The following is a 22,073-nucleotide window of genomic DNA, read 5'->3' as shown; positions in this document are numbered from 1 at the left end:
TCAGTAACTGCTGGAGTTTATTCAGAGACCAGTTAAACCAGTTAGAGAGCATGCTGCTAAACTGAGAACAACACACACCATTAGTCCCAGTGTCAGAATAAAGCTGACACCATTAGAACTTCGGTTAGAGCCTCTACAGTCCATCCTGCAGCACAGAAATCAGTTCCGCTCAGTTAGTCAGACTGCAGCTCCATCGTTTGCAGCCAGGGGGCGACACCGAAGTTATTCCCAGAAATCCGGAGATTTCCGATTCAACAACATTCCAGCATGGAAAGCCACCAGAGAAGGTTCTGCATGCAGAGAACAGCTATGTCAGGAAGAACATGTTAGAACATGACCGGATTAAACCACATAGGAGGCCTGGGGTTCAGGAAAACGACGAATTATTCTCAAATAATCATAAATATATACAGTAACAGGAAGTCAATCTGAGGAGAAAAGTCCACTAATATAAGGAGAATGATGGGAGAGAAAAAGCCACAATGTTGATGCATAAATTAGAACTAAATGACACTTTTTACTTTTCTTCCTGCTGAAATCAGAACTGATCTCATGGTTTTAAATACCTTTATTAGTAAAATTAAGAAAAAAAAACCCACCCTTGGGCCGGGATTATAGGGAGAATGAGACCGAGGTCCGAATGATTCAGTGATTTTTACATTTTTTTTTTTCCCCCTCAGTTTAATTCAGAACATTTTCTTCTATTCCCAGAACTTTTTTTAATTACAGAAATGTTTCTGACCTTTGACCCTTTGTTTGTGACAGTTTTTCTAACGCAGAAACGGTGGACTTCCTCCTCCATCATGACTGCTCACGGTTCTCACAGGTCATGAACGAGTTTTCCTGACAGTCTGAAATACTGCTGTGGGTGAGAGGAGGAAATCGCCATAGCAACCAGTGACATCACAAGCTTCTTCTTTTGAACATTAATTAATTTAACAGATATTAATGCTGTAGGATTTCCAGGCAGCAGCTCTGACATCGACCTTCAGAATGACCTCTGAAATCTTCACATTTGACCTTTTTTCTCCCATATTTCCAACAGTTCTAGGAATCATCAGCAGAAACAAACCGTTTTCTTGTCTAAGACGCAGCTGCTGTGATACATGAAGAAATATTTACTGATATGAAATAGGTCGGATCGTGCTCCTCCACACTTGGTTCGATCACATGACCCCAGCTGAGGTTCTACGGGCCTCCTCAGTCCATATTGGCACTTAAACAACTGACCTGCTCAGGAACCACTCAGTCAGCTGATGATTGAGGTGCATATATACAGGTTTTTAATCCTTCATGGAGTCTGAGGAGAAATCCTCAGAAGTAACTGATCCCAGTTCAGTTTGTGGACCCAGCAGATCCAGAACCTGACCTAGACCCAGGTACAGGACCTGTGGAGAAGTCTCAGTGTGAGAACATGTCTCTGATTAGTGTTTCTGTCAGTGAATGATATTAAGATCTGTTTTTTTCAGCGTTAATCGTTTAGTAAGCTTTAATTCATCTTCATCCTCTGCCTGAAGCCTTCAGAATCCACCTGGATCCTGCTGTGGCCCGTCCTCGTTAGGTTAACAGAACCATCAGGAACGGCTCATGCTGCTGTTTCCGACTCTGTGCTGCCGCCTGATAAAAACTAAAAGTGCAGGTGCAAACAAAAATCAAACATCTGGAGGAAGACGCTTCGCTCCTTCAATCCGATTCTTCCACAAGGCCTCTCTGATTGGTCAAACTGTCGGACATCTCCTCAGCCAATCAGCTGTGAGCGTAGATGAGGTGGAGATGGACAAACAGGATGAAGAAGCAGGTGTGAGAGGGGAGAAGTTGAAGGTTCACCTGCCAACAGGAGGAAGAGGAGGAGCTCCTCTCATCACTGAAACAAAAACAGAAACAGCTCAGTAACCAATCAGGAAACAGAAAAAGATTCATATTTAACTGGTTAACCTCGTCAGTATCGATTGGCATTTTCACATGAAACCAGTTTAACATCACCAAGGACCTGCAGCTGCCCACATGGACAAGCCAGATGTCTTCTGGAGAACATTTCGATGGTCCGATGAGACAAACACTGAACTACTTGGACACAATGACGAGAAGGATGTTTGCAGGAACAAAGGTGCAGCTTTCAAACCTCACAACACTATACAAACTGCCAAGCATGGTGGTGGCAGCATCATGGTGTGGAGCTGTTCCACTGCCAGTGGTACTGGATAGAGTAATGAAGGGAAAAACCTCCTGGACACATTTTGGTGCTCCAAATGAACACAAACATACATCTAAAGAGGTTCTGGGATGAGCAAAGCCTATGAAATGTTAAAAAAATATAAACTTTGATTAAAAGTGGGTTCTGTTCCAGTACACCAACCAGTTAAACGAGCTGTACCAGAGCCGCCAAACTGAGTGGTCACATATTCAGCCAGAAGCTTGTTGATGGATACAGAAAGTTTATTTCCATACTACTGAGGCTGTATAGAAATGTTTCATCCCGAACGGATTAGAGAAATTCCAGAATTAATCCAAAAACCATCGCAGCTCCATGCTGAACAATCCCTTCATCCTGGACAGAGTACGGCTAAAAGAAAATGATAAAAAGATCATTGATGCTGAAGATGAGTGGATGGAAACTTCTGACAGTAACTGAATTCATCTGCTTTTGTACTGGAAGAGGAGGAGGAGTATCCTCAGCTGCTGAAGGTGTGTCGTACCTCTGCTGGCTTTGCTCGGGTAGATCTTGGTGAAGTGTCTGTACTCGTTTGGAGGAGGGAAGTCGTCCAGAGGGTGGAAGGCATATTTGGACTCAAAGTCGTCTGCAGAAGGAGAGAAGGATCATCACCTCGGTTCATTTTTAACTCTTTATCATTTCTAACAGTGAATCTGTTCTTTAAACTCAGGGCAGGAAGAGGAAAAGAAGAGGGGAGGTCGCTCTGATGACCTGAGTCAATTCAACATTACTGGAGACATCTGAACTGATCCATAAAACGGTCAATCAGGCAGAGACTCACCAACAAACGAGCGAGGGATGGAGGAGGAGGAGGAGTGTCCGTTACGGAGAGGAGGGGGAGGCGGCGGAGGAGCGGCTGGGGTGCGGGAGGGTGGGGGAGGAGGTTTCCCTCTGGAGGGGGGGTCCGAAGACAGGGAGGGGCTACCGTGCGTCCTGTAAGGAGGAGGAGGCGGAGCTTCTCTGCCACCTGCCCTCGTTGACGATGATAATGGAGCTGGAACCGGAGGAGCTGAGGAGAGATTGCACAGGTGATCAATACCTTCTTGTTCCAAGGAGAACTGTGATTGGCTGAAACCAGGAAGCAGAGGATGACGTCATGTTGGGAAAAGTATATTTCACCAACACTCACCTGCTCCCCTGCTCGGCGGCTCTCTGACGGGAGGAGGCGGCCTGTTGGCTCCTTGCTGGGATGGTGTGGGTGACGCAGGAGGAGGCGGAGGGGCTGGACCTCTAGTGGGGGTGTGGCCTCCCGGTGACGGAGCGGGCCTCTTGTTGCTCAGCGAGTTGTGTCGCTGGGGCAGCTCGGGCGCCACCTCGCCACCCCCCGTTGGACCGTTAATGCGGTACGGTGGAGGAGGCGGGGCCAGAGAGGAGCTGGAGGGGTTTCCTCCAGACGTGGGAGGACGTCTGCTGTTGCTAGGAGACGGAGGAGGTTTTGTGGGTAGAGGCGGGGTATTGTTAGGTGTTGGTGGGAGGGGTTTCTCCCTGTTGTAGGAGGATGGAGGGGAGGGGGCATTACCACGGCGCGAGAGGGGAGGAGGAGGGGGAGGAGGAGCGGAGGAAGAGTGTTTCATGCCAGTGGAGGGTGAGGAGGCTGCGGAGGAAGGGCAGGAGGGGGAGGGAGAGGAGGAGAGGTTGGGGAGCGAAGGACGCTGAGATCGAGAGGTCTCCATTGGTGACAACGCCTGAGGGGAGGGGCTCTCTGTGTTGTCATGCCGATGGCTTGGAGGGCGGGGTGCTGCAGGACGAGCCGAAGGAGAACGTCCCGAGGAGGAGTCTGTTTACAAAAAAAACAAAACCGTAACGGTGGATTACAAGAAATACACAAACATGTTCCCACATCTTCACATTCTGTCTGATTGCTGCTGTAAAGGATTTCATGTGACAAACACAAAGTATTAAGTGGAAGGAAAACGATTCGTGGCTTTCAAAAATAATTATAGTGATCTGAAAAGTGTGGCATGCACATAAATAACGTCCAGTCCCACCAGCTGCCTTCAGAAGAAGTCCTGTTTGCAGTTTGGCATAAGCCTGTAGGAGATGTGGAGAACGCATCCAGAGGTTGTCCTGGTCTGATGGCCCCAGAATCAAACTATCTGGCCTATTAGCAAAACTTTACTGCATTTCACCCTGAACACACCAACTCTACAGAGAAACATGGCGGTGGCAGCATCATGCTACGCCAAAACAAATTCCTTGTATGTCCAAAAACGTACTTGGCAATAAAGCTTTTCTGATTCTGATGCTGTAGGGTGATTTTCTTCAGCAGGAACAGGAATCCAGGACAATCCTGGAAGAAAACCTGTTAGAGGCTGCAGAATACCTGAGACTAGGTTGGAGGTTGACCTTCTAGCAGGACAACCAAACTAAAAATACAGCCGGATATACAATGGATGGTTTAGATCAAAGGACATTAATGTGTTGAATGGCCTAAACAAAGCTCAGACCTAAATGTAACTAAGAATCTGTGAGAAGACTTTAAGACTGATGTTCTACATCCAATCTGACAGAGCTTGAGATGTTTTACACAAAATAATTCAGTCTGTAGATGTTCAAACCTGGTGGAGATAAACCCCAAAAGACCTGCAGCCAGAGGTGTCTTGACTCAGGGGGTTGAACATAAACGCACGCCACACTTTCCAGGTGTGTAAAATTACAAATCATCTTCCTTCTACTTCAGTTATGCACTTCTTCATGCTGGTCTACATCACAAAATCATAATGACATGGAAACGTTCACGCAGGGAGAATGTTCCTGCAGATAAATGGGAGCTCCTGACCTCCGACTGGCTTCAGTTTGGGAACTCCGCCTGTGAACAGGCCTCCGATTGGAGGAGCAGAACCTGACGGACTTCCTGCTGTGCTGCCATTGGCTCCTGTGGCTGCTCCACCTCCTTTGGGCTCTGAGGACCACAACCATTGGACAGGTGAGTACAGGCTGAGGGTATGATGTCACCGCTGTCCTCTACAATGAGTTAGTGTGAGGTGGGATGCATGTAAGGACAGGTAACTATGTCAGACACTGAGGTGGGATGAGGTGGAATGAAGTGATGTGGAGTGAGACGGTAAATTAAGGTGTTTACGCTCCCACGCAGCTCCGATGACATCATCGTCAGCACAACAAACAGTCAGAAACATGTTAATAATCAATGAAATCACAGGTGATCAGGAGTGCACACTTCATCACTATGTAATAACCAGTTTCTCTTTCATTTCAAAGATGTTTCTTTTCTGATCGTCCATTTTAGTTCTTTTAATTTGGTTAAAAACAGATCATGTAAACATTTTGCACAAGTCCGGATTCTCAAAAACAGAACTTTCTACATTTACTAAAACTAAACACAAAACATGCTGAAGTAAAAAGATTCTTTTAACTCAGATTTCTGAGTTTGTTCTGTTTCATGCAGTCAAGATGTGGAGTCTGCCGTCCACCCCGGTGTCCTCCACAGCAGGTGAGGAGGAGACAGATTAAACTGTCAAACATGTGGAAGCTGCCTCAGTTTTCCCCTGAAACAATTTACTGAGGTTTTCCTCCAACAGTGCGTTCCTGAATCATCTGATGAGCTGAAGTGATGCGACACTGAAGCAGACAGCAGACGTTTAACAAACAGCAGCTGCAGGAAGTTGCAGCGTCTGTTTAAGCAGCCGCACCATCACCTGTCCACCTGCTTCACACATACACACACCTGCCTGCAGCCTGACAGCACGTCAGCTGGTTGATGCAAACTCGGCAGCTACAGGGAGAGCAGACATGTCAAACAAAACAGGAATGGATCAGATGAGGAAAAAAAACAGGAGGACATGGGACAGCTACATCCTGCGTTCAACGTCTCATCGCATGTCAGCTGTGACCACCCCCAGGAACCAGGGGCCTCATGTATAAGTGCTGCTCATGCACAAACCCATGTTGTTGGTTGTTTTCCACCCAAGAGATCAGATGGATCAACCAACTGTGGAGATGTCCACAGGCCCACGGCAGCTTTGTGACCAGTACACCTGGTTCTACGGTTAGAGGCTCATTGGTGACACCTAGAAGGTATTCTACGGTCCCTGTCAGAGGCATGATGACAAATTAATGCACTCACAACATTTAAAATGACATAAGTGGACATTAGAGCAAGTGAAAAGTGTGCCGGAAACTATCCCTCGTTATAGTGGCTTTATTGACTTTAATATTACTGGATATTGCAAATGTCACAGCGTGACCAGAGCGCCTAGTTAGAGACCGAGGGGATTTTCTGGCTCAAGGTGATGACTTCAACTTTCCAAGAGCAATCCTGTTGGAACTGTGCTTGGGTCTGTACCCATACAGCTGCTGACCAGTTCTTATATGAACAGGAACATTTCAGTGAAGGTGGCAGACCAATCAGGACAGCCTGGGAGGATTCTGCCTGTAAATAAGTCAACATTAAAGCACAATCTGCAGAGAGAACCAGTTATCTGATGCAATTAAATAAAAAATGAAAAAGATTCAAAAGCACCATCACAGGATGAAGATGTTTTCATCATCATTCAATCAACGTAAAAAAAAATAAATCTATCACTATGTTGGCTCATCCATTTTGGTCGCACATTTTGACATGCGCAGCTCTATGGAGGTAAATGTGTCTCACTATTATTCAATCAAACAAAAAACTAATCTCAATCAAAAACATAAATTGTGGTCAAACATGAACATCCTGGGCGGGGCCTAAAGATGAACGCTGTAAGACGTTTCCCTATTGGTTAGCGCTGACTAAAGCCGCAGACTCTGATCCCCCGCATCTCTGAACTTCTGGTCGAACTGCAGGGCTTGCAGCGTCGCTTCAGTGAGGAGACATCAACTCTACAGAATAAAACTGAGCCGACAGTCAGAAATACGCGGTGACGTCAGCCGACACCAGCTCTCTCTTAAAGATTAGCGTCACGCATACAAGGTGCTTTACGGTAATGGAGCAGAAAGGATCCGATCCTGGCAACGGTTGAGAAAATAAGAGGAAAACAGAAAAATAATCTACAGAACATTTATATTAATTACATTTTTACAACTTTCACATTCATGTTTTATGTAAAAGAATAAATATTTAATATTTTACTGTACAGCTTTGGAGAAATATCTTGTCAAAATACCTCAAAATGCTCAACCATTATATGCATTTGTCCCACTTTCAGGAATTTATTTCTCCAAAACCAAGAGAGGTGAAAACACAATCTCTTCAGATTATATTAGAGGGTCATCTATATTATAACCAGATTATAACCAATATTTCATAATTTCACTGTAAAGGTTTGGAGAAATACACAACTATGGCTTTGGAGAAATAAATTCCTGAAAGTGGGACAAATGCATATAATGGTTGAGCATTTTGAGGTATTTTGACAAGATATTTCTCCAAAACTGTACAGTAAAATATTAAATATTTATTCTTTTACATAAAACATGAATGTGAAAGTTGTAAAAATGTAATTAATATAAATGTTCTGTAGGTTACTTTTCTGTTTTCCTCTTATTTTCTCAACCGTTGCCAGGATCGGCGTCCTTTCTGCTCCATTACCGTAAAGCACCTTGTATGCGTGACGCTAATCTTTAAGAGAGAGCTGGTGTCGGCTGACGTCACCGCGTATTTCTGACTGTCGGCTCACTTGACCGCAGTTTTCTTCTGTAGAGTTGATGTCTCCTCACTGAAGCGACGCTGCAAGCCCTGCAGTTCGACCAGAAGTTCAGAGATGCGGGGGATCAGAGTCTGCGGCTTTAGTCAGCGCTAACCAATAGGGAAACGTCTTACATCGTTCATCTTTAGGCCCCGCCCAGGATGTTCATGTTTCCAGAACTCAAAATTTTTTGAGTTCAACCAAAAACAGAGAGCGTCAAAACCAAAAAAGCGAGACTCGTAACCAAAGATTTTTGACATACGCAAATAAAAGTTTATGTTTTGCAGATAACTTTTTTCTCTTTGTGAGAAAAAATGAGTCATTTTAATCAAAAAAAGTTTTGTCAATTTTTTTCCTCCCCAAAATAAAATATTCCATTTAAAAAAAATCGTTACAACTCTGATAGTTTTGATCACAACTTAATATATTTTGATTGAGATTTTTTTTTGATTGAATAATATTGAGACAAATTTACCTCCATACAGCTCCACAGACGTCGCAGCTCTGACGTCACCGAGAGCATAAACCGGCTGAGATGGAGAGTTTCGTCGCCATTTCCCGCGTGTCTCACAGGACAGTGCAAAGGAGGCGCATATCGTTTTTTTTTCTTAATTTGATCACGGATGCGTGGAAATCTTGATGAATATTAATTAATCAATAATCAATCATTACATAATTGGCATCCCTGGGTGGGCATTATTATGAACAGCTTGCACTGTACATAAATGCGAATGAATAAACCACAACAGCACATTATTGCTGCACCAATTGATGAGCTTAAAACCAGCTGCCACTGGTCACAAGAGGACACAAAACATCAGAGTTCTAACATCAGATGCCACTGATTATATTTAAGAGAACATTATAACTCGTGACACTCCAGGAGTTCACAATTTTAGACTTTCATCAAAATTAATAACTCCAATATCTCTGTGCTAGTACCAATCAACTCTGCTACAAAGGCAAAATTTTAGATGTTCTGACTCTGGTTTCTTCTGTGTAAGCAATGACTTGAGACTTGGTTTAACTTAAGTTAACCTCACTGTCCAGAGAGTTGCTGCACATCTGTATCCAGAGGCTGTGTTTTATGTAAGACCACAATCTGAAACTGAATTAACATTTGCAGTTAATTTTAGGATCTGACCTAGGATTTTTGATGCATGTATCCATTCAGTAACTTTATAGTTTTGTTTTATGTTTTGAAAGAACAGGATGTATTGCCATATTAAATCCAAAAATTTAATCTAATCCACCCTGCCATAAAGGGGGGTGAACCAAAAACCAAATTGCAATTATTACCCATGGGAGGTGTAGCATTTTTCTTTTTCCTTTGCATTTTTAAACAAATTCCATTAAAGGTTAAGAGTAGTGTCTAATCACTAGTTCCTCCCAAGAAAGGTGAAAAAAATGTATGCTAAAATCACAAATATCCTTAGAGAAAGGAGTAGCATTGTAATACTTGGAGCATAGTGTTGTCACAAGTCACAGGTTGAATGATCAACTTGTGCACCCATTTTACAGTCATACAAATGTTTCCAATATATGTATAGTCAAAGATACATATATAGCTGGACATACATTTGTTAGATGTTGTTGCTTTTAGCAATTTTTCATAACTTTGTTGTTTTGGAGTTTCTGCCAGAATGAAGAATCAAAGTCTATTATGAATTCAGCAGACATGGATATGCAGAAGGTTGTTGTTGCTGATCTCATCCGTTTGTCTCCAGATGAATGGGATGCTATAAATCAGTTTGACCTTTCTGCATGTGATAAAAGGATTAAAGAATTACTTGACCTAATTGAAAATCCAACTAGAGAGAATCTGATTTAAGATGTTCTTTGTCAGCTTACCTTGTTGTATCAGCAGAAATCCCAACTGGAAGCTAAAAGATATCTTCAGTTACAGACTGGCCATCAGATGGCTCTTCAAAGAGAAAATGCTGCAAAGCTTGAGCTCTCAAAAGTTGAGAGGACCAAGAAAGCTGAAGCAAAGTTAGAAGACCTGAAGGCAGATGAGCTCAAGAAAGCTTCATCCCAAAAGCAGGAACAGACCCTCACCTCTCAGGTACCCGATTTGCATTTTCACTCACAGCAGCCACAGCAGGGGGCAGACTCAGACAGCAGACATGCAGCACCTACAGAGTCGCCCCTTTCTAAACTTAGTCAAAGTGTTCAACTTACTTCCACAGACCTTAACAGAAATGGTGGAAGTCAGATGGTCTCCAGTGGTGTCCTGCCAAATCCCATTGCAGTGAACAACCACCAAGATGACCGAGTGCGGGACTCAGCGTGCACAAGTGATCCAACTAGGTGGAAGGAGCACCCTTCTGGCCTGATCGGCATCCCTCTCCCTTCTGACTCTATGTCGACCCCTAGGGGCCAAGAGAGAAGCACATGGTTCTCAGGTGACTCGTTCCAACCTGACCGACCACCACTTGCACGAGTCCATTCATTAGGAAGCTCTCATTTAAATCATGAGAAAACCTGTTTTCTCCCACCATTTCATGAACCTAACCAGCATGACTTCTCAGATGGACGTGGTCCACCTTGGTAGCATGGTGTCCGTTTTAAGCAGCTTGAATTCTTTGCTAAGGACATAGAAGGTTTTGATCCAGGTAGCCAGGAGTCAAATATTGATGCTTACCTGTTTGAGTTTGAACATTGTCTTCTTGACTTGCGTTTTCCTTCTGATCGTGAGAAGCTGAGACTTATTTGGAAAACAACAGCTAAGAATATTCATGTGTTCATAAAAACTCTTCCTCCAGAAATTAGTGACAGCTATCCATCTCTCTGCCAGGCTCTTAGAGAAGAGTACTATGTTTACAGAGATGAAGCCGCTGCCACTATTAATGCTTTGACTGTTCTGCAAAAACAGGATGAACCTCCTAGAGAATATTTCTGCCGTTTGAAGACGACTTATTATCAGGGATGTTATGCTCCAGGTCTTGAAGAAGACCACACTTTTAAGTCTTTGTTTCTTCACAATCTCCATGTTAGCGTGCAGTATGAAGTGACCATGCATTGCATAACAGAGAATCTCTCTATGCAGGAGACTCGTAGATATGCTCAGCTTGTGTGGGAAACACGTGTTCATTCAGACAGAGCAGGAAAAGGTAAAGTTAGAGTGTTAAACATTCAAACTGAGAACAGGCCTAAGAAGAAGCGCAAAGTAACTTCCCAAGTGATGCAACAGAACCAGGGGGGTGATAACTGGCGTCAGCCAAAAGACAAGCCACCAGTTAAAAGACAAACACCTTTTCACAGTGCAACATTGAACTGTAAGGTTGGTGGTAAAGACTGGAGCCACTCCAAAGATGTCATCATAAAAGGAGGAGTTTGAGATGATCTACAGGTGTGTTATAACTGAGACGTTCCTAAAAGACCTGGCAAGCCGTTGCAGTCCAGAATCAACCCTGTAAAATCTATCAAACAAGGTATGAAGATGGTAAATAATTTCCAACACCCTATATTCTGTTTTAATCTTTTTCTTTCTTATGGTTTTGAACTTGAGAAATTAAGGTTTTAAAAGCAGTATTATTATGGTGTGAAAATTATTACATGACTTTTGTTTCTTTTCTCTTTAAAACATTTTATTAGTGTTAGTCTGCCCAATCTTGCCTCACTCCTGTCCAAACACTAACCTCTGAACCAAAATGAACTGTTGAACTCTGCCTACCTACAGGAACCTAGTGACTCTTTTCTCATGGCTGAGGACTGATGTTTAGCCCCAAAGACTGTGGACTTCATCCCATTCTTCAGAACTAAAGGGGGGATGTTGGGACCCACAGCCATGGGTTACAACAGGAAATGCGGTACGGACTTTTCTGGAACTTTCAAAATAAATTGCATTAACCTACTTCCGACACAACTTAGGAATTGGGGGTAACAGCGGACTTCCCATGATGCCACTGCCCCCATAAAACCCCCACCTTTCCAATGGTTCTTTCACTTCCACGCCATTGATCATCGGGACAGGAGGGGACACAGCGCTAATGTCTCTTTGCTGGCAAAAAGACAAACTCTTCAAACTGGATCCAAGGGTGTCATAAGATCACGCGATCATATGCACAAGTTAAGTACTGATGAATTACTGTTGAAAGAATCCGGTATTCATTCATAAAAAGGGGTAAATTAAGGTATAAGCCTGACTTGACTTTCTCTCTCTGAGGCCTGCAGAAACAAACTGTGTTCCAGAGAAGTCCCCAGTAGAGACGCTGTCTCTACAAAGAGTGGAGCGGTTTTCCCGGTCTGAAAGGACGACAACAGGAGCCGCATCCCGTGGTAACGTGCAGTGTTGTCAGCGGACAGAACGGGCCGCCCAGCCACTGCTCCGGAGGTTAGCTGGAAGCTAACACTTTGTTCACAGAGCTTTCTTCAAACTTCATTGTCGCCCGGACAACTCCTCCTCAACACAATTCAAACGAAGTTAGGATTTGGGCAGAGAGATTTAGGATGAAATGATCTAAACATTTTAACCCTTTTATTAACGGTATTTTTAAAGACGTGAGTTTGATTCTGGTGCTAAGCTATTAGCTTCTTTTGTTAGCTCAACTGCTAACAGCTAAGAACACGTGCTGCTACTAAAGAATATTTAACAAAAAGGTTGTTAGTTTTCAAGCTAGTGAATAATAGTCCCTAAACATCATTTTACTAAATTTGATAACTAAGTAAACACCATTAAGCCCCATTTCTCCAGAAAGATTTGACTCTTTTCCAAAATACTCTCTTAATAATATTTATTTAAATATTATTTTAATAAATAAAGACAGCTAATGAGACCCCGTTGAGAATTATTCATCCAGAAGGTTGGTTTTATTCAGCAGATCATTATTTAAAACATTATTTTATTAAAATAATATTTTATCTGTTCTTGCATTGTGAATGGTTGTCTAAACGTTTGCTGATTATTTCCTAAGTTGGTTCCAAGACTAACTTAACTTCACTTCCAGATTCTTCAAGATAATCCTTGGTTCTCAAACATAAACATTGCATGGTAATGTTGCATCACTCTTTTGGTCATAATTATCAATCATCTTTAATCAACTTGTTTATATTGTACATAGTCCATTAGTCTTCATTATTCTTTAATTCTGCTTGGTAGTTTAGTTGGATTGTTTTAGCAAAGTAAAGAGTTTGTTGATTGAAATATGTTTGACTTTGAGTTGACTTATTTTTGTTAATAAATTCTTGTATTTTAAGAAATTGTGTGAATTTATTCCATATATGTGCAGAGTTTATGCTGTTCAATAATGTCAGAGCTCGTCTCACACCTTTCTATTTTATCCTAATACCATCACCTTACTGGGCTGGTATTCACAGGACAACCCTTAACAGACCCAAATATTATTTGATAAAATATTAATATTAAATATTAAATAATATTCTCAGATTCATAGTCACAATAACTAACGAACATGTGATTTTCTCGATTAATTCATTACTTGTAATTAACAACCTGGCTGGAAGCAGAATAAAATCCAGCACTGGGGATTCTGGTTTCTTGCTAAGGAAATTTGTTTAATTCTACCAATAGTAGCCAGCCTGATGTAAACTGAACCCTTGCGCCTCAACATCATCTCGTCTTCACAACCTCATTACTAGTCAGTGGTTAAAGTGAGCAACTTCCTGTTTGTTTGCTGGTTCAACTCCAGTTTGAGAACATTCCATCAAGCTGCTGAGTGCCTTTATGAGAATAAACATCCATAAAATTCAACATGCCTCAGCATCTCTCATAGCACTTCTACTGTTCTTTAAAATAACTTTGCTGTGTGTAAACAGGAACATTGCCAGGTGAAAGTGTGAGTTTGTACCTAAAGTCCAACTTCACGCAGAGAAAGTTTATAGACACATCTACCTTGTTTACTGTAGCAGTGTCTCCACCTGTCTCTTCTTGCCACATGTGAACATGAATCTCCAGCTAAAACAATCAACATGCAGGGCATATTTACATGTAACTGCATATTTAGGTTGGGGTCTGTGAAGGGAGGGGTCTGGCAGTCCACCAGGTGCACCTGATGGCCTGCCCGAAGGTGAAAGATAGATCAATGCGAACGTACAGCTTCATTAATCTGAGTTTGTTTGTGCGTATGTTTCAGCAGGAAATCCACGCTGCTCTTGGTACAGGAGACCCCAGGTGTGTAGATCTGGTTACCTTGGTAACAAACTGGTTTGTTTAAAGCCCCGATAGCTCCCGACTTGGTTATGTTTCAGTCTGATCATATGATCAACAACACTTTATTGACGCAAGAATGTGATGTAGACCAAAGCTGAGGATGTCCTCACTTTTGATCTGCTGTTCCTGTTCCTAAAGGCAACACCCTCTGCGCTTTGATTGGCTGTAGGAGGTTACTGGGGAGAAAAGTTTTACTTTGAGTGGTTCAACATTCAGCCTCAGTGCCGCTGACTGACATGAGGTAATGTGTCATTAGGTCAGCTGACCCCTGTTCTATGTAATGTTTGTGGACAGGGACCTTAGCGGCTGATTAAACCTGAACACAGCCTCCTGCAGCCGGCCTAAACTATCTCAGAACACAGAGGTCTTACTGTTGAGGGACGAAGAGGAGCTCGGTTCTCCTGCCTTCTTCTTGGCCTCCTCAGACAGCGCCCCCTGCTGTTTGGGCTGGGTCTGGCTTAGGTACTGGTATAAGCGAATGTATGGGTGCTCTGTGGGAGGTGTTTGGCTCTTTGGTGTTTGAGTCTTACTGTCGAGCAGAGGAGCGCTGCGGTCATTCACCACCGCCACCTTCCTCAGGTTAGTGCCTTTACAGATGTCCGACAACAGGGCGCCGCGACCTTTGACCTCCTCCCTGCTCAGCTTGGGAGGGGTAGTGTTGGCCTGAGGGAGGAGGAGACACATTCAGTCTGTAGGCTGCTGTGATGACATCTGTAACAGTGCTGCTGTTCAGTGGCCCTTTGGTGTTTTTAACTGAACCTTAAACTTTACATCTTGTTGTATGAAGCACAAAAACAGGAGGCCCTGAACGCCTCAGCTGTCCAAACACTAATCCATCCATGTAGAAGAGGTAGGAGAGCAGGAAGGCAAAGAGGTGCAAACAGAAAGAGCACAAGGAGAAGAAGATCGTGATCATCAAAAACCTCACCTGACTGAAGGTGGGGGGAGGAGGAGGGGGAGGGATGGGCATCCTGCTGCTGACAACACCTGATCTCCTGAACCCTGGGACACAACAAACATTTCTGATTCATCAGGAGAACCTGAACCCAACCATCCAGCAGTGAAATCCACATAAAGTGATAATTTAACAATCAAACAAATAGAGTAAATAAAACAACACTTCTAAAAATCTAAAAGAAGAGATCATAAAAAAATCAATCCGTTTTGAATAGTAAGATTTTTCTTTTCTCGTTTCCTGAAATAAACTGTAAAGAGACTCAGACTAGGATGGGAAAAGGAACACAGCTTCAGACCACTGCTAAAAAACTAAATGACAACAGTTAACGCAGTTAACATAAACTCATGGATGTTAGTGTAACAGTCTGAATCCACAGTCATATTCATTATTGTAATAATTAAATGCTGTGTTTCTGGCTTAGAATAGGATTTCGGTTTCTTCCTAGTTCTCTAATCTGCAGACAGCTCTGTTGTTGGATCCATCAGAACCTTAAGATCTTACAGCTCTTTCCAGGACACGTCCCACCAGCACCAGTTGAGAAATCCTCAGGCTTTCGTCTATCTTCAATCCAGAACCCAGTGGATGAACATTAGAACCTGCTAACTGTAGTTCTGTCCAGAACTGAACTCACTTGTAGACTGAACAGATGAATCGATAGTCTGGATTCTTCATGATTCAGTGGCTAAATGAACCTGTTTGCAGTTATTTTGTTCCAACTAACCCATATCCAAGCAGAACCAGATCTAAAAACAGAGTCCCAAAATTTATCAGCCCTCTGCATGATCCACTTAGTGTTTATGAAATCCGTTTTATGAACCGAAGATTATAAAAACCGGGGAATAAAGACTATTTCAGCACCTGTACCATGTGAAACCGGGTCTGCAAACCTGCATACGAATGTGTGATAAAATAGAAATCAGCTTTTTTTGTGATCAATTAACCCCGTTAGCATGAGGCTAACATGGGCCTTGATCTCTACAAGAAGCTAGGCTAACAGATTAACATCAACGAAGAGCTTGCATTAAAACTGCAATAAAAAAGACTCCTATCTGGATCCAAACCCACCAGAACCCCCAACAGCTCGCTTCAAAGACTCCCGAAGCCTTTGATCATCACTGTGGGAGGCTAGCTCCGCAGTTAGCTCCGCCTGCTAACAATTATCCCGCCGCATCACCGTCACACACCTGCACAGGTGAAGTTAACTGGTCCTACCTGAGAGCCTTAACGTCTCTACACTGATTAGCTCATCCTCCCAGGTGTGGGTCTGTGGGTTACCTGGCCAAAGCTCGAGCTCGGTCCCGTTCCCGGGAGCTAGGTGAACACCAACACCGTTAGCTTAGAGCTGCAGTCAACACCAGGTCACGTGACGTGCCTGCAGCTGCGTATCGTTAGCCTGCTAGCACCTAGCCTCCTGTCCTATCTCAAATATGACGATGTTATCAGACAAAAGTTATGTTAATATTATATGTATTTATTTCTGCTGCAGCTGTTCATACATTTTTTACATTTAAATCGTTTTTGCTTTTATTTTAATTTTGTTTTTCAGCTGTTTTTTTATTTCATGGTATTTCTTTTCTTTTCTGCAGTCCTTGTTTTGTCAAGATATACGTTTTCTTTTTATTTTATTTTTTCTGTTGAATCTGCTATTTCTGCTCCAGCTGCAACATGGATTGATTTCTACTTTTTAAATGTTTTTTTTCTCATCGCTTTCTCCAACATTCATTGGGGATACCAGATGTTAGTAGTTAAGACCCTTATATATTATCCAGAATAGCCTAAATTGGAGCAATATGTTAACCATGATTATTTACAAACTCTCTTTATATTGACATATGGTTCTCAGGATCCACAAACAGGACAAACTGGGGAAGCTTTCCTGATTCAGCAATGCAATGTAGCAGTAACATCCAGAACGACTGTTCATATACCTGAATATAGAACAGAACCTATGGTAGTGCTAGAGTAGATGAATAGAAATAATATAACAGTGGCTTCTGTCAGCTTTTCAGTTATTTAAACTCATCATGCAGACAATATATTTTATGGAAAATGTTACAGATAATCTCCAGATAAACACAATATTTTAACCACACAATCACTAAAAGCCAACACAATACAAACAAAAATCGTATGATTATTCAGAACAAGACTTTTGGACTCGTTTTGGGTTGATATGGTATGGCAAGGATATTGGGACATCAATGTTAATGAAAGCACCTTTATAATATTCCAAATTATGTTGGTAAAAGACAAAAATGGGCTAGGAATAGGAAACTATAAAAGGACAGAGGATTGAACAACACACTTTAGAAAACAGGTAAACATCCAATCAGGCTTTGTTCTTATTACAAACAACTAAAAGGTTTAAAGGCATCACTGAAGTGTAAGAAACATATTGAAATAAATATAAAAAGAGATGAAGAAGGACTTTACTCCATACTATTTACTGGTAAGCATCTTGCACATTATCTAAAACCTACTAGTTAACCACAAAAGATTGGTGTGTGGTATAGTAGGCTTGAACTGTTTATCTTATCCAGGAGGTGGCGCTAACACACCTCCACGCTTGTTGCTAGAGAACATCAACAGAAGAAGAAGCGCGGAGATTTGAAAACAAAAATGGCGGATATTCGAGGGTAAGTTTCCTCAGAAAGATTTAAAATTCTTTCAGCTTTTTGTTAAAACATTTAAATTTCAGGAGTTTTAACTTTCAGGCATAAAAAATATGACCCATAAAATGAGCGGAAACATTAAAAACATACATTTTATCACCCACAGTTTGGCTCTGTCTGAAACTGTTAGCAATTTATCTGTTTGTCGGCCAGAATTCTGCAGCGCTGTGATCCGGATCTGTTGGAGCCCGGCGGGGAATCCGAACCGGACTGTGCGGAAGCGGCAGGAATGGTTAATTTCCTCACGGTCTGTAACTGATGTTTTCTGTTTCAATCATTCACGGGCAATTATCCCGAACCGTGATCCTCAGAACCGGCTGCCCGACATGTTTGAGGTGTTTCCCCGCTGCTGCACACCTGATTTAAATCAATGGCCGATTAACGGCCTGTTGCCCTGGTGGCAGCTGAGGAGGTGATGAGTCAGTTGGCCTGGAGCAGGAACTCCTCTAAAACATGCAGGACGGTGGGTCCCGAGTCCTGAATAATCGTTAATAAATTGTCAAAAATACAAACGTGTGTGTATATAGGAGAGACGACGTGTGCAGAAGGTTCTGTGGCGTCAGCTGTTTGTTCTAGACTCCATGATGTCCTTACTGGAGGGTCTGACGTCTGCCCAGCAACTGATGACACAACCCTGTCCCCCGCAGCCAGGTACACACACACACACACACACACACACACACGATCACTTTGACTTGTCTGACTGTTGGACATCTTCAGATCTGTTTGCAGAAAAAAGTTGAACAAAAGAAAACCTGGAGCTCTTTATGCTTTGGTATCTTCACTGTTAGACGTTTTTAAAGAAGGAATGAGAATCTGACACAGTTTTCCTGGATCATGTTGCTGCCTGAAAGGCAGATATTAAAAGACATGAAGAGATTAAACAGGAAACATGAAAGATAAGTCAAAGCAAACAGAGTTCTTCTGATATTAATAAAGATCATGTTTACCTACAGCTCTAACAGGGTGGTCAGAACAGGGAACAGATGTGTGTGTTTACCACTCTGTGTGTGTGTGTGTGTCAGAGGGTGGGGCTCACAGCAGGTGGAAGGCTCTGAAGGCGGAGAACAGGTCAGGAATGGAGAAGACGGAGACATTGCTCATGTCCCTACAGGAACGAGTCCAACAGATCAATAACAGAAGACACAGACTTACACAGCTGGTTCAGCAGCTCCATAGCAAGGTTGGACCTTCTCTCACACACTCACAAACTTAGTGTAGAGCATTCTCATCTCTTGTTTTCTCACCTTATCTTCTCCTGACTTCTGACCTCTTTGTCTCCTCTCTCCTCCTCACCCAATATCCTCTCCTTGTGTCCTAGTCCCCTCCACTCTTGTTTTTTTTTTCTCATCTCCTCTCTTTGTTTCCTGACCTTGTTTCCCCTTATCTCCTTTCCTCACCTTCTCATACTTATCTCCTTACCTCCTTCTCTTTTCACCTCACCTCCTCCAGCGCCAGGAGCAGGAACAGCTCACGGTGTCACTGCTGAAGGCCCAGAATGCTTTGCGGTCATGTGATCACCAGTTGAGGCAGCTGAAGGCGGAGTCAGAGGCAGCACTTAGTCAGCTGATCTCATGGCAGCGGATTAGAGACACGTGAGTGCGGACAAGTCACATGACCACCGAAGTTACACGCTCTGATTGGCTGGTAACTCTTCTTTATGTCCTGTCAGGCTGCAGGAACATGTTGGCGCCATGCAGGAAGTCATGCAGATCAAACTTATCTCCTTCAACCAGTCAGAGGTGCTTGTAGAGATCAGGCCACGCCTCTCTTCCAATTCTTCGGCCAGTGAGCTAGAGCCGCTGAGGCTGTCAATCACCTGCTGCCATGACGACAGATTCATCCTGCGAATAACGAATTCTGACCAGCAGCAGCAGGTTAGACCTTTAAAAGGAGACGTTTCCTGCAGACATTTTTACATTTCGGTGAATTTTTCGTCATGTTTAAACGTCTGAAAACCTGGGGGCTGATGTCACTTCCTGTTCATGTGATCAGATCATTGTTTACCTGAGAGGAAATGCCTGCCTTCTGAATGTCTTCACAGGTGAATGAGGAGCTGGCTGGCCTGGCGGGGGACTCCAGTTCGGGCTGCTGGACCGAGCTGAGCGCCGCCCTGGTGGAGGTGTTGCAGTACTACATGGGTCAGGTTGAGCTGCTGTGCGAGATCCGGTCCCTGAGATCCAGGTGAGGCCGTGGAAGTCATTCTGGGATGATCAGAGAATGATGGTTCTGATCAGTTTAAAGGTCTAATTTAGAACTGCCTCCTCATAGTAATTCATCTGCATTGCAGGTTTGCCATTGACTGGTGCCCTGCTCAGCGACTGCTGATCTACTTGAAGTCTGCGTCACTGGTGTGTCACCTGGAAGTGGAGGAGGGGTACCCGAGTGGCGGGAGAACTCGGCTGTGCTCAGTGCGGCGGGACGGACAACCCATTGACATGTCGGGACTAAAGGTAACAAGTTTAAGGCCTTGATCACCACAGAGCCAAGCTTCCTTAGCATTTGCTTGGCTCCTCACTGAGCCATCAGGAGCTTCCATGTGGTGTCCAACCAGAATCTGTTCCTCCTTTAGGAAAAAGCTGTGGACAACCTTTTGTTTTTGTACTAACAGCTCCCACCTCCAGCTATCTCCAACGACCTGCTTCTAGAAAATGTTCTGAGTTTTCAGTTTATTTTAACAGCTCTAACATTTAGAGCAAGTTTCCAGATAAGGTGGTTTGTTTCCCGATTTCAGAGGGTTCCAACATATTTCTTCACATTATCAGAAGATAAAGTGAGTTAGAATAGAGATGATTAATATAAACTGACCAGGTTTTCTCTGTTTTTCTCTCAGCCTCATAAAGCTGAGCTCTCTCTGACCGAGTGGCTGGTTTTCCTCTGCAGCAGTCCACTCATCTGAAGACACTTCGTTCTCTCCTCCTCTTCCTCCTTCATCCGAGCAGCAGATGTCCTTCTGTCACCTGCTTTCATCTCATCATTTAATCAACATGTTCTTTTGTTGCTCCGGTGTGTTTCTTAGCTGTTGGTGTGTTCTCCGCTGGTTCTATGTGTTATTTTGATATCATAAAATAAACTGATTTTAACGCAATGACTGCTTCATTTTCACATGTCTGAATATTTTTAGATTTTAGAATATGGACACTTGGACACCCCTTCTCATTCAGTGGTTTGTCTTTATTTTTATTCCTACCTCTGGGAACTATGTCCAGACTGTTGGGAAACCAGTCCAGGTGACTGACCACCTCATGAAGCTCATCGGGAGAATGCAGAGATTGAGAAAATCGAAAGGGGCTTTTCTGGAGAATATAAAATATGTTTTCAGTTATTTCACAATGTTTTGTTTGCTGCATAATTCCATATTTGATAGTCTCAATGTCTTCATTGTGGTTCTACATTGCAGAAAGGTAATTCTGACAAAACACAAACTGTAATTTACAAAAGAAAGTCATTAATATGCTTTTATGTTAATTTACTGAAAACTAAAAGTTCATCTGGTGCTTTTATTTTGTAAAGCTGCCTCCAGGGGTTGCTGTTTGCCACCCCAGCAGCTCACCTGTCAGAAAACACACACTGTGTGTTTCCACGTTTCAACATGTGAGGCTGATTCTTCTTACAACTGTTCCTTCTGATGTGATGATGCAGCCATGGAGTCATACGCTTATGAGACAAATTATTAATTTCATGTTTTTGATTCAATTGAAATTAAATCTATACTCTTATATTGAAAGTAAACAGTGTGAGTTCATGTTCTGCTGAAGCTCTCTTAAATCTGGGAATAATCTTTCTATCTCTGGACTTATGGATTTATAACCCTTCCCAGATTGCTGGGCACCAACAGTTGCTTCCCTAAGGTCACCGCTGATATCATCCTGGCATTGGGTTAAAACACATCAGAACCTGAACGTTTTCATTAAGTTGACCTGGTGTGACCCTGTCAGTTTAACCCTGAACAGAATATGCTTTCAAAGTTATATAAGAGTTCAGTTTTCAGCAGGAAACTAAGTGAAACTGGAAGACAGCTTAGCCTTCTGGCCCCTCATTGGTTGGATTCATTTAAACCTCAGCATCCGCGTTGACCAATCGGAGCAGAGAGACCTGGCTGAGAAACAAGCAGAAAAGTCCCTGAACTTTATCTGTTTTATATGAGATGCTTTGGTCTTCAGTTGTCTGCACATTTTATTTAATGTGAATTTAAAAAGCAATCTTTGATAATTACATTGTAGACCTCTGTGCCAACATACTTCAACTCTTTTATTTGAAAAAGTTGCATTAAAAATGTTTCACACCACAAATATTTTAATATTTTAATCAATATGTGTTTTTTATTTATTCTAATTAAATTTTTACTTTTATATGTGGGAAACACATTATGCATTTTTAGGGGAATCATAAAAAAATGAATAATTATTAGTTTAGCATTTTTGTATCT

At 42.7% G+C, this 22,073-nt stretch overlaps 2 protein-coding genes across 10 annotated transcripts; one reads left to right on the top strand and one right to left on the bottom strand.

Annotated features, from left to right (window-relative positions):
- Window positions 1–17,861, bottom strand: LOC124862588 (WAS/WASL-interacting protein family member 2-like). Of its 9 annotated transcripts, XR_007036950.1 has the most exons (9): window positions 16,248–16,364; window positions 14,943–15,016; window positions 14,545–14,677; window positions 4,992–5,114; window positions 3,342–3,989; window positions 2,994–3,221; window positions 2,697–2,798; window positions 743–1,864; window positions 1–290 (listed from the first exon to the last, which is right to left on the bottom strand). XR_007036950.1 is itself a non-coding variant. In XM_047356584.1 (8 exons), the coding sequence occupies exons 2-8, from the start codon at window positions 14,982–14,984 to the stop codon at window positions 1,824–1,826; spliced, it is 1,317 nt and encodes a 438-aa protein (XP_047212540.1). In that variant the 5' UTR covers window positions 14,985–15,016; window positions 17,735–17,861; the 3' UTR covers window positions 1–1,823. The 9 variants fall into 9 exon arrangements, 8 of the variants coding, with proteins under 8 accessions (XP_047212540.1, XP_047212541.1, XP_047212544.1 ...); XM_047356584.1 differs by lacking the exon at window positions 16,248–16,364 and adding an exon at window positions 17,735–17,861 and having other exon boundaries at window positions 1–1,864; XM_047356585.1 differs by having other exon boundaries at window positions 1–2,563; window positions 16,248–16,365.
- Window positions 17,542–21,365, top strand: LOC124862590. The gene is made up of 9 exons (XM_047356589.1): window positions 17,542–17,608; window positions 17,798–17,891; window positions 18,172–18,295; window positions 18,670–18,827; window positions 19,097–19,239; window positions 19,317–19,521; window positions 19,689–19,828; window positions 19,935–20,097; window positions 20,478–21,365. Exons 1-9 carry the CDS (start codon window positions 17,592–17,594, stop codon window positions 20,541–20,543), a joined length of 1,110 nt encoding a protein of 369 aa, XP_047212545.1. The 5' UTR covers window positions 17,542–17,591; the 3' UTR covers window positions 20,544–21,365.
- Window positions 21,366–22,073: the final 708 nt, after the last annotated feature.

The sequence above is a fragment of the Girardinichthys multiradiatus genome, chromosome X (genome assembly GCF_021462225.1).
Source record: "Girardinichthys multiradiatus isolate DD_20200921_A chromosome X, DD_fGirMul_XY1, whole genome shotgun sequence".
NCBI classification, from domain to species: domain Eukaryota; kingdom Metazoa; phylum Chordata; class Actinopteri; order Cyprinodontiformes; family Goodeidae; genus Girardinichthys; species Girardinichthys multiradiatus.
This window is presented reverse-complemented; position numbering and strand designations above follow the sequence as displayed.

Excerpts from the sequence above, each read along its gene's own strand:
- LOC124862588 (XM_047356584.1), bottom strand. The coding sequence starts at position 14,984 with ATGCCCATCCCTCCCCCTCCTCCTCCCCCCACCTTCAGTCAG. Across the intron at positions 3,222-3,341 it reads GCCGCCGAGCAGGGGAGCAG|CTCCTCCGGTTCCAGCTCCA; the intron begins GTGAGTGTTGGT and ends ATCTCTCCTCAG. Across the intron at positions 2,799-2,993 it reads CATCCCTCGCTCGTTTGTTG|ACGACTTTGAGTCCAAATAT; the intron begins GTGAGTCTCTGC and ends CTCCTTCTGCAG.
- LOC124862590 (XM_047356589.1), top strand. Across the intron at positions 18,828-19,096 it reads TTCAGCAGCTCCATAGCAAG|CGCCAGGAGCAGGAACAGCT; the intron begins GTTGGACCTTCT and ends CACCTCCTCCAG. Across the intron at positions 20,098-20,477 it reads TTGACATGTCGGGACTAAAG|CCTCATAAAGCTGAGCTCTC; the intron begins GTAACAAGTTTA and ends TTTTTCTCTCAG.